The sequence below is a fragment of the Thunnus thynnus genome, chromosome 6 (genome assembly GCF_963924715.1).
Source record: "Thunnus thynnus chromosome 6, fThuThy2.1, whole genome shotgun sequence".
Lineage (NCBI taxonomy): Eukaryota > Metazoa > Chordata > Actinopteri > Scombriformes > Scombridae > Thunnus > Thunnus thynnus.
The window spans coordinates 31,637,894-31,649,137 of NC_089522.1; the positions used below are offsets into that span (position 1 = coordinate 31,637,894).

Below are 11,244 nucleotides of genomic sequence, written 5' to 3' on the forward strand. Positions count from 1 at the left end.
TTTGCCATTCTGGAATCAAGCTTTGATGAGAACAGTTGTGCTGTATGTGCACAACTGTTAGATAGCAGTTTTCCTTCTGTTATTCTGTAATGGCAATCAACAGGTCTGGCCAAAGTGTCTCCTGGATCTCCACATTTTTATTTACATCACAGGTACACGTGGTTGCGCTGAGCAACATGTGACAGCGATTGTTTGGGTTACATTTTATTATGAATTTATGTATGTCAATGTTTTATTTTATGTATGTATGTATGTGTGTATGTCACTGTTTTATCTTAAAAATCCCAAATTATTAGTGAATCATTAACAGGATCATGTTTATGTTACCCAATGAAGATTAAATAAACAACTATTTTGTTGCCAAAATGTCAGCAGTTATTTTTGCATGTAAAACAAACAGTGAACCAGCAGCTTTCTCCAGTGCATGTAGGAAATTCATTTTTTCCACTGGCCAGAGTGGCGGGTAGTCTCCATAATTTACTCGCCAAAGACTAAATTTACCCACATTTGGTGAATGGCGAGTGTTAATTTTGGACTCTAGTTACTTTTCAGATGAAGATTTGACACAATGGATAATATAACAAGCTTTTAAAATACAACACATTGTTAAAGATGAAACCAGTGGTTTCCAAGCTTTTTGGCTTTTGACGTCTTACAAAAAGCAGTGTGTAGTCGGGGTCACATTTCACATGTCTATGAGTTGTTAACAGCTCCACCAAATAGTGATTTTTCCCTCTAAACTTCTCACATGCTTTCATTTCAATAAATGTTCAAATGATCCAATATTTCAGCAAAAATCAAAGATTAGAGAAAAAGTCCAAAAACTGAAAACACATTTGTGTATCAGAACTTTGTTTTTTCTTCTTTCCTCTCCCATTAATCATCTCAGGACCCCTCAGATTTATCTGCTGACCCTTTGGAGGGGCCCGACCCCTAGGTTGGGAACCACTGGACTAAACTAGCTAACTGTATATAAAGTAGTGTAAACTAGCTCCACCTCCAGCAGCTACAACAGTAACATGCTGCTCTAACACTGATGCTTCACTATTAATAATCTAATGATGTCATATATAATAATATATCAGTCAGAGGGACCAAACCACTACTTTTACTGCAATACTTTAACTACATCAAGCTCATAATACTGATGTACTTTTACTGTAGTAGGATTTTTTTATGCAGGACTTTTACTTTTAATGGAGTATTTTTACATTGCTGTATTGGTACTTTTACTTAAGTAAAGGATCTGAATACTTCTTCCATCACAGATCTATAGTAAATCTGTATTAATATCTTGAATCTGCTCGGTACATGTACTGATTACCTGATTATATAAATCTCACACACAGAAATGTTAAACGTGGCTGGTTTTGTTGTGTTGGTCTGAGTCAAACATTTAGAACTGTTTTTTAATTCTGATTCTGTGTCTCTCTTCTCTTGTCTTTAAAATATAAGTCATTTATCTTTAACTATTTAAGAAATACTTCAAATGTGAACAAAGCCAAGAAATCAAGACCAGACAAAAATATGCTTTCAATGAAGAACATGGTTTATGTGTATCTGATTGGTTGGTTGATTACATAATTTCAAAAGTTAAAATTGGTAAAAACAAAAAAGAAAATACAGCTTTGGGACAAAAAAATCCCATTAAACCATCTTAGTGAAGCAGCTTTTCCTCTAAATCCATTAACTCAATGTTATCAAACAATCAAAAATCAGAATTAATAATCACACAATTTCTATTGTTTACTGATCTGGAAGTATTTGATTTTACTTGGACTGTCAGTAGAGCCTGACATTAAAGAGGAAGTGAATTCCTCATCAAGGCAGGCATGGTGGCACATGGTAGGATGTATCACAGATCCTTGGCACAAACAAAAGGTCTTGTCCAGGAACACCTGCCATCGTTCCAAAAGCTTCCTGTAGGGAGAGATTGACAAACAAAGCAAAGCCACTATAAATGTTTTACAGAGTTTAGTTTTTTTCAAACTAAATCAATGGATAAGATTACATCTAAATGTCCATATGTGTACATTTTCTAAAGCTTATCAGACAAATCTTAAGAATGCTTTGAGTATACCTACTAATATACCAACAGAGGCAACACATGACCATACAGCACACTGTATTGTTCAAAAAATATTTTCAGGCATCATTATTTCTCCACATAAAAATCAACATCAGGAGGTGAAGAAAAGATATTTGTACCTCTAAAGTTCATCTCTATACAGTTTTCTACTCCAACATTGTTAGGCTCTCCGGTACCCCAGCGCCTGTAGTCAAACCTTGAGCCATCAGTCCACATCCACGTTCCCTCCTGAAAGAGGAAATATAATATAACACATAACACAAAAATAATGAGAACACATGACAATATCATACAACCAAATACAACAAAGCAGCAACCTGCTGTCTCAATAATTATCAAAGCCTCACAAAATATCCTGGAGAGTCTTGTGTTGGTGAATTTTTGTTTGGTTGTTTTTTTGTGTTGTTGTGTAATTAATCTGTTGTTGTTTTTTTGATTCATCAATTAGTCATTTGGTCTTTGAAATGTCAAAGCCCAAGATGCAACTTAAAATGTCTTGTAGGGCTGCAACTAACTAACTATCAGTTAATCTGTCTATTATTTTCTCGATTAATTGTTTAGTTTTTTGATCCATAAAATGTCAGAAAATTGTGAAAAATATTGATCACTGTCTCTAATTGCAGAAAGAGCTGCATCAGATTCTGTGTGTTTGTATGTCTCACTTTCACTGCATCGAAGCCCCCAATCCAGGTATGCAAACAATGGCCAGTCACTCTTATAACCAGGTTTCTGAGGAAGCTGTTTTCATCAGCACTGTGGATCGAGGCCAGATTCCCACCAGCCGAAATGCAGGTACGCTAGAGAGTGAGAAGCAGTACATATATATATATACATACACATAATATATAGGACTTACAGAGGAATGACAGTAATATCAAACATGGTTCCAAGATGTTAAAAGCCAAAGAAACGTAAAGAAACACAAGACATTCAACATAAAACTAAACAGTAAAATGCAAATGCACATCACCACAATTAAAAAAAAACAAAAAACACCTGCATTAAAATACCTCAGTAGAGCAAAGACAATTTGATGGCTAAAGTAAAAATGTCATTTGAAGATTTTATTTTAAATCTGTGGCCCAGTTCCATAAATAAGTTCTGACCTGACTTCTATAAGCCCCTTTCATCTTTTAACAGCTAGATATTTAACAGAAGGCTGTTTGGCAACATAGCACCAGTGTAAACAAAGGAATAATAGTTTTTGTTGCATCAGATACCTCTGCATCAGTCCAAGCCCTTGCAATGCGGAAGAAAATGAAGCAGCGAGAGCCAAACTGAGTCCAACCAGGAGGACAGCCAGAAACTGCAACACACTCGTCATGTTAGAAATGAGGTGCACATGTGGACATTACACTTATTAGTGATGAACATGTCATTCCAATAAAAAGGTGTTAATATGCTGCTATAACATCCTCCACAAAAAAATTTCCAAATTCTCTGTTTCCAGCTTCTCAAATGTGAATTTTTCTGGTGTCTTTAGTCTCTATGACAGTAAACTGAATATCTTTGGGTTGTGGACAAAACAGTTGAGATTGCATCTTAGACTTTGGGAAACAGTGATTAACATTTATCACCATTTTCTGACATTTTATGGACCAAACAACTAATCAGTCGAGCAAGAAAATAATAATAATAATAATAATCGATAATGAAAATAACAGTTAGTTGCAGCCCTACAGGCAGCGGTGGTTAAGGGGATAGTCTCATGAAAAAATGTCAGTGCATACCCTGTACTTCTTTGAAATAATTAACTGGAATGATTACAACAGCCAAACAAATCTAAAAAATAAAAGTCACAGTTACCAACCTTGCTGGTCTGGGTTATCTATGGCCTGTGAACACAAACAACAGGTTATTTAATAAGCTCGGAATCTGCACATTTCAGTGTTTAATTCAGCAGCTCCACAGATTTTTATGTAGTAAATATAAAGAGAAAACTAACATTATGTGTAGTCCATGCTGTATGTGGAAAAGACACTGTAAAAGCAACTCAAGCATCTCCCCAGGATGGTTCTAATTTAAGACCAATAGTTTCTCTTGGTCAACCCTGCAACTCCGTCTCCTAGAAATTCCTTTTATCTACTACTGAATTGCAACAGCAAATATGTTTAGAAGGAAACGTAATGCCGCACAAATTATAATTGTTGCAAAAATGTTGATACTGAATGTATGAGTCATGCTTCATTTATACTCCTGAGCGGACGCACACGGACACGGACGGGTAGTTGATGTGTTTATACTACCTTCTGGGGTCCGTTCGGAGAACGCGCCCCACACATGCGCAGTAGATCGCCCTCTACAGGAACACAATGTTGTGACCGCGCTGACTGGTGCGGACAGGTCTGCATGGACACAACAAATTGCAGGTACACGGATGTCCGCACATAGCCCATGCGCACACCCTCTGATGACGAGATTTACGTCACGCGGACCCTAGCGGACGTGGCAACTATAATTTGAGCTTAAAAAGTTTGGTGACATTTCTTTTTCTTTTCTTTTTTTTCCCCGACAAAATATCTGTTCTTGCAATTCAATATCTGAATGTAGTGATACTATTATTAAACCTTTTTATGGTTATGCTTGGGCACTTGGCATCACTTCACCAAAGTCTTTGTTTAATGCAGAATAAAGTCCACAGTAAAGCCAGGGCTGCCCCCAACCGAAGATTTTCCTAGTTTATCTAGATAAACTAGTTGACTAGATAAATGTGCGATGACTAGTCGTTGCACGTTCATCATATTAATTTAATTATGTGTTATAAGTTATATTGTTAACACTGTGCTACATTACAGAGAAATACAGACCGTAACAGCAAACAGCAAAAGCAGTAATGATTCTGAATGTGTCAAAGATGACGCCCACTCAGTCCAATAAGAATTGCTCGCCTGGTGCATATGCCAAAAATGTTTTAGCTTTGCGTTTCCTTCAGGAGGTATGTGGCCCACTGAACATGCTCAGTAGTGTTTCTCCTGCTGGCCCCACCGGTGAGTTCCTGCTCGGCCCACAGACTTTACATAGGCTTTTTAAATCGCTTTTCTTGGCTCAAGGATACTTTTATCAACATAAAACCTCCATGGATCAAAAATTCATAATAGAAAGAGTCTTAATTGACCTTGTTTGCAGTTTGAAGCATCCTGTCAACAGTTTTACAGACCTCTCTCTTATACTGGTGGTCTATGGGGAAAATGCTTTTTGGGTGGCAGGGGAATTTTTCACTGCAATACCATGACTGGCCACAGAGATCATTGGAAACAAGGCTGAGCAGCCACGCCATATACAGGTCTTATTATACATCCATGGTCGGAACAACCAGCAAGGAGTTACCTTTTTCAGTCCTGTGAGTCAGTTAGCTCTGTTAAATCTTCCTGTCTCTCATTTTAGGCGGTTTCTCAGCAGGAAAGTGCAGGAGCTAACCGATATTTCCAGAGGAATCAGTGCTTCTGTTATCACAGCGGACAGGGTCACTGACCAAGTGATGAAAATATGCCATTGGTCGCCTCGGGCCACTTCCTATTTTCACTGTTTCAAATGAAAAGCCCTCTAGCATTTCATAAGCAGTCTAGTCATACCAGGTTTTGACCTTATTATGACAAGGTGCAGCTTTCGAGCTTAGGCCAACCGACCAATGAAAACCTGCTCAACTAAGACTCTTCTCATCGACTAAAGGTTGGTCGACTCTTAGGGGGCAGCCATACTTTCAGCACATGACACAATGTGTTTAACATTTAACCAAAACCATGATCTTTCACCAACCTTTACCAAAGTGTTTTTGTTGCCCAAACCTAAACACACGAGGGGCTCAAGATGTAAACCTCGGTCTCTGGTGACAACATTCCTAGTTTTCAAACCCACTTCCCCACGTTTTAAGTAGGCTTCATGTCGCACGGTTTAATGCAGTGCTTCATTAATTTGAAAAACGTTGTCTGTGTTTGTAATTCAGGTGGTGATTACGTTTGACGCCACAATGTGATGGGAAAATAATGAAGTCGTATATGAAAGTAATTGCTAGGTTTTCTCTCCTACCACCACCACCAAAAAGAGACAGAAGGACACTTTTGTAAGTTTTACTTACAGTTCCTGCAGTGAACAGTGTGCTGATCAAACACAGGAAGAAAACCAAGTGACACCCTGATGCCATCTGTGTTAAACATAACAAATTAAACATTAAATCCAACAAACTGTTGGTGGACTGTTGGTCTCCACAAAACAAGACATTTGAAGAAATGGGCTGTGGAAAACAGTCATCAACATTTTTCACCATTTTTTGACATTTTATGTACCAAACAACTAATCGATTAAGAAATTAGAAAATAATCAACAGATTAATTGATAATGAAAATAGTCGTTAGTTACAGCCCTAATAGGTGGGTAATAAACATCTGAAATATTACCTTTTGCTTTAGTGTTGACGGGCAGAGCTGAGGAGAGGATAGATTTCATGGAGGAAAACCAGTTGGTCATTTTATACCTTGTCAGAGTTCTTTGGCTGTGGAATGTAAAACTTGCCTTCCTCATGTCAGATGACAGGGGGGCCTCCCCACATGGGACATCAAGGAAATAAAAAGAATATACGGTACATCCGTGAGTCTGATTTGACATGTCTAGCAGTTCATTTTTCCGCATTCTTCTTCACAAAAATGCTCAAGCTCTATCAAATGTGAATGAGGGCGTGTAGGTTTAAGAAGATAGCCAAAAGCTCAGATTTGATCTAATCAGACCCTAAAACATTCTTTTTCTCTCTGGCAACAGTTGTGCTGCACAGTATGTGCACAACTGTTCTCATCACAGCCATGGACCCCTGTAATTCCTCTACATACTGTAAGTACTGTACTGCATTGGCCAGAATATAAGACAACCCTGATTATAAGATGATCACCCCCCTTTTCCAACACCAGTTTTTGGAAAAAGACATTTGTATATTTTGTCATGAGCCACACACTCAAACTCTGTCCTGTCAGGGTCTTTGGAGCATCAAAATTATTTTCTCTGGTAGTTAAGCATTGTTCTTCGTATTTTTCAGTTTCAGACAGCAGTAAATCTTGACTGCTTGACAGATGATTCAGTTCTCTGTGTGTTTCTGCAGTAAAGATGTGGGAAGATGCTCTTGAGTTGACATGAATTTATTTCCTCCATGGCAGAAAAACATTACATGAGCCTTCAGAGTTTAACATTATTATTTATTAATGCAACATTCTGGAGCATTATTATTATTATTGTTTATAACCTTAATGTCACCACTCTCATGTCTGTATAATATGAAGCTACAGTCTGTTAGCTTAGCTTGAACCAGAAACAGATGGAAAGGGCTCGCCTGGCTCTGTCCAAAGGTAACAAAATCCGCCTACCAGCATCCTTAAAAACTGCTATTTTCCCACTTTCACCAAGATACCATACCGGTACACTTGAGATAATAACCTCATTAGGCTGGTTTGGTTTCTTGGTCACAGAACAGTTTTCCTTTCACAATATTTTGTCCAATATTTATTTGGTGAATGTGCGCCCATATGATCCTCCCTGAAATCAGAAAAATTCATTTGTCAGGCAATTTCTCTTTACAGCCATCTCAAGGCGTTATCTGTAGTCTCTGATGGCATGATGTGCACCACCATGGCACAATTATGCACGCCAGATCTGCGGGTTACGTTTTGTGCAATCAGCACCAGACTGTTGCAAATTAACCACACAAACCTCTATGGTTATAGGCACACCAAACTTGTTGGTTATGATTAATTATTCCGTGCATTTCTAATGCAAATCAACAGGTCGCCAGGCCAAAGTGTCGCCTGGAGCTCCGCGTTTTTATTTAAAGCACAGGTACACGTGGCTGCGCTGAACAACATGTGACAGAGATTGTTTGGGTTACATTTTATTTACGTATGTATGTATGTTAATATTTTATCTTAAAAATCCCAATTTTATTAGTGGATCATTAAAAGGATCATGTTTATGTTGCAAAATGAAGATTAAATAAACAACTGTACTGTTCCCAAAATGTCAACAGTTATTTTTGCATGTAAAACAGTCAAATCTAAAGGATTTAAACTTTCAAAACAATTTCTGAAATAAAAAAACGACATGAAAAATACTAGACAACCTTTTAAACTCTACTTCTACGGTGGTATTTAACTGCAGATGGTTATTGTGTGGATCATTGTGATGCCAAGTAAAATCACGAACTATAACACACGGAAAACATGGTGATGTATCGTTAGCGTGTCCAGAAAAATGAATTCAACTTAAAAAGAGTCATCACCTGCTCTTGGCAGCATATTTGAGCTGCTGTATTCATATTTGAAACTCTTTAAAACCCAGCCAATAATGCGTTTCTTCTGAGGAAAACTCTGCAGGATTCTCAAACTGTCAGGGTATCATGACAGGGAAAGCCCTACTGTATGTTAAAAGGGGATGAAAGTAGCCAACTTCCAACATGCTCACCTATCATGATGATAAATTCTTTCTGATCCCACCCTGTATCTAAGTGTGCCACATTTTGGCACGGTGTGCCTGGCCATAAAAATACCAAAAGTGCTGCGCAGGGAACATTTGACTGAGATCTGTGCTGCTGGGTTCACGAAAAAAGGGCCTTGTGTCTTATTTGTCTACTCTGTACGAAAACCAAAGCTTGAGTGTTGTCTTTAAGTTTTTTATGTTAAAAAAACAGTAATGTACATTGATCAGTTTGCCCTTGAAATGGAAGGAAAGAAATAAAACAAGTACCCATCAGAAAACGGTGAGAGTATTTTATTGAAAACATGCCATTTAAGCTTCATCAACATTTGTGTCAGCAGCCAGAAAGACAACAATGAAGTAATCTGATGAATTCTCTCAGTGAGCGTTGAGGGGAAGTTACATACTCATGGTAACTTCCGTGTTTTAGGAAATTCCCAATATGCATACTTCAGCTGAAGTAATCTGATGAATTCTCTCAGTGAGCCTTGAGGGGAAATTACACACTCATGGTAACTTCCTTGTTTACAGAAATTCCTAATATGCAGACTTCAGCTGTTGAAACCATGTGTCTGTTTGCTACCAGTGGTGGAATGTAACTAAATACATTTACTCAACTACTGTACCTAAGTACAATTTTGAGGTAATTGTACTTTACTCTACGCTTCCACTCCACTACATTTCAGAGGGAAATATTCACCAGGCTGACAGCAGAAATTTGGTGGACAAAGGTAGTTTTCAAATAGGTTCTATGATGAGTAAAAATGCATTGTTTTTTATTTGTTGTTTTACTGATTTTATTATTTCCAAAACAAACGTAACTATGTTATAAGAAATATCTTTGCAGGCTTTTTTAATAGAAAGCTATCTGATTTACAAATGCCTTGCTACTTGAACAACATATTCAAAAAGCAAAGCCAGTATTAGTATTTGGGTAAGCCTCCTCAATTTTGATTCATTAACATACCTTGATCACAGTTCCTGAGAGGTTAACACACACGACATAGAAATACATTTACTTGCTTGTGAAAGCTTATATTCTCGAGCTTCCCCCTCAGATCATGATCATAAATCTCCATTCTCCACATTGTGAGAAGCATACCCCTATAGGAATGGCCATTATCATCGTTGGAGAGGTCAATACTTGGCTGCAATTCAAGTGTAACTGTAAAACCCTGCAGATCCCTGAAAAGGAATTCATAAACAGGCATAACTGGCAACCTCTCTCATCCAAATCAATACCCTGAAGAGAGGCAGACCATCCATGGATGAGGCAAAGCACAAAGTCCCAGTGTGAAAGAGATGTCCCACAATGCTCCCCATCTTGATGTTCGCAGGGATAATGTGAGGCACCTGCCAATGAAAGTTGAAAAAAGAGGCCGCTGTAGGTACTGCAAGGATGGATATATGTCAACTGCATGCATCAAGTGTGATGTTCATTTGTGCTTCACAGATCAAAAGAACTGCTTCCTTCAGTTTCACACATAAAGAGACCCAACCGAGGATGGCATCTAAGGACAAGGACCTTGCATTTTGATGTGGGCGTTCCTTCAAACTGACACAGACACTATTGATGTGATGTATTGTAATGAACAACATGCGCCACCAGAGGTCAATCTGGCATTATACAGGCAACTCACTACAGATGTTTTGACAACAGCCCTGTGAAAACAGCTGCAACAGCGATGGAAGTGCATCAGGAACAGCTGACAGTGGTCTATAGCACCTGACTAAAGTAATACAAACCCCTTTGGATACCTCAATATTTAGGACCAGAAACTCCAATTGTTTGCTGACAGATTTAGAGAGTGCAACATTGACAAGAAATTTGCTCTTTACAAAAATAGCTACCCCACCCCCTCTCTTGGGGTGAGCAGTTCGGTAAACATTATACCCGCCAATAGAGATGACTTTATCTGTATCTGACTTTATCTGTTTCAGATAAGACAATAATGTCAGCATCACTTGATTAAGCCCAGATATGTAACAAATCTTTTTTTTTTTACACCGCACTGTAACTTTTATTCTTGTATTTTATACCTGTCTTATTCTATTTTAGCATGTTTTAGTTTTCTATTCTTTTAGATCTTTAATGACTGTTTTACTTGTATTAAAATGTCCTTTTATAATTTGTTTCGTGTGCTCTTTGTCTCAATGCCTTTAATGTCTTATGTAAAACACTCTGAATTGCCTTTTTGTCAAAATGTGTGCTTAGCTTGCCTTTTTATAACTGGATGGTAACTAATTTGGTGGCATATAGTTTGAAATAACTATTAAAATAACAACTATTTATTGATGATTAACTAATCACATTAACTCATAGTGACTTGTTCATTTATTAATGGTGAGAAACTTCGATTCATGTCACATCCTGCATTGTTTCATGCATTAAGTCATCGCGAGTCATGTATTAGTTATGCATTACTTAAGCATGTGTTTTGTACTGTTATTATAGTGTCCTCAGTGTTGATCAGTGGAGTTTACATGATTTGACAGCCCTTATTAGCATGAGAAAGTCACGAAAAAATCTAATGGTACAATTTTGACATAATTTATTTTTTTTACCTTGATCCCAGAGAAACACTCTCTCATTCTGCCTTGTACAGAGATGTATGGTAAAATGACATGTATTCAGAAAATAATCAACAGCTACTGTATATATGACAAACACACAGTCTGTGACTTAAATGTAGCCCCATGACCAA

At 37.7% G+C, this 11,244-nt stretch overlaps 1 protein-coding gene across 1 annotated transcript; it reads right to left on the reverse strand.

Moving 5' to 3' along the window:
* Positions 1–1,855: 1,855 nt before the first annotated feature.
* On the reverse strand, positions 1,856–11,184 carry LOC137185279 (galactose-specific lectin nattectin-like). The gene is made up of 6 exons (XM_067593625.1): positions 6,165–11,184; positions 3,900–3,924; positions 3,310–3,395; positions 2,752–2,886; positions 2,209–2,317; positions 1,856–1,920 (listed from the first exon to the last, which is right to left on the reverse strand). The coding sequence occupies exons 1-6, from the start codon at positions 6,351–6,353 to the stop codon at positions 1,856–1,858; spliced, it is 609 nt and encodes a 202-aa protein (XP_067449726.1). The 5' UTR covers positions 6,354–11,184.
* Positions 11,185–11,244: the final 60 nt, after the last annotated feature.

Coding starts and splice junctions, on each gene's coding strand:
- LOC137185279 (XM_067593625.1), bottom strand. CDS start 6,353: ATGGTGAAAAATGTTGATGACTGTTTTCCACAGCCCATTTCTTCAAAT. Junction 3,925..6,164: donor CACTGTTCACTGCAGGAACT/GTAAGTAAAACT, acceptor TTGTGTTCACAG/GCCATAGATAACCCAGACCA. Junction 1,921..2,208: donor TATAGAGATGAACTTTAGAG/GTACAAATATCT, acceptor CTCTCCCTACAG/GAAGCTTTTGGAACGATGGC.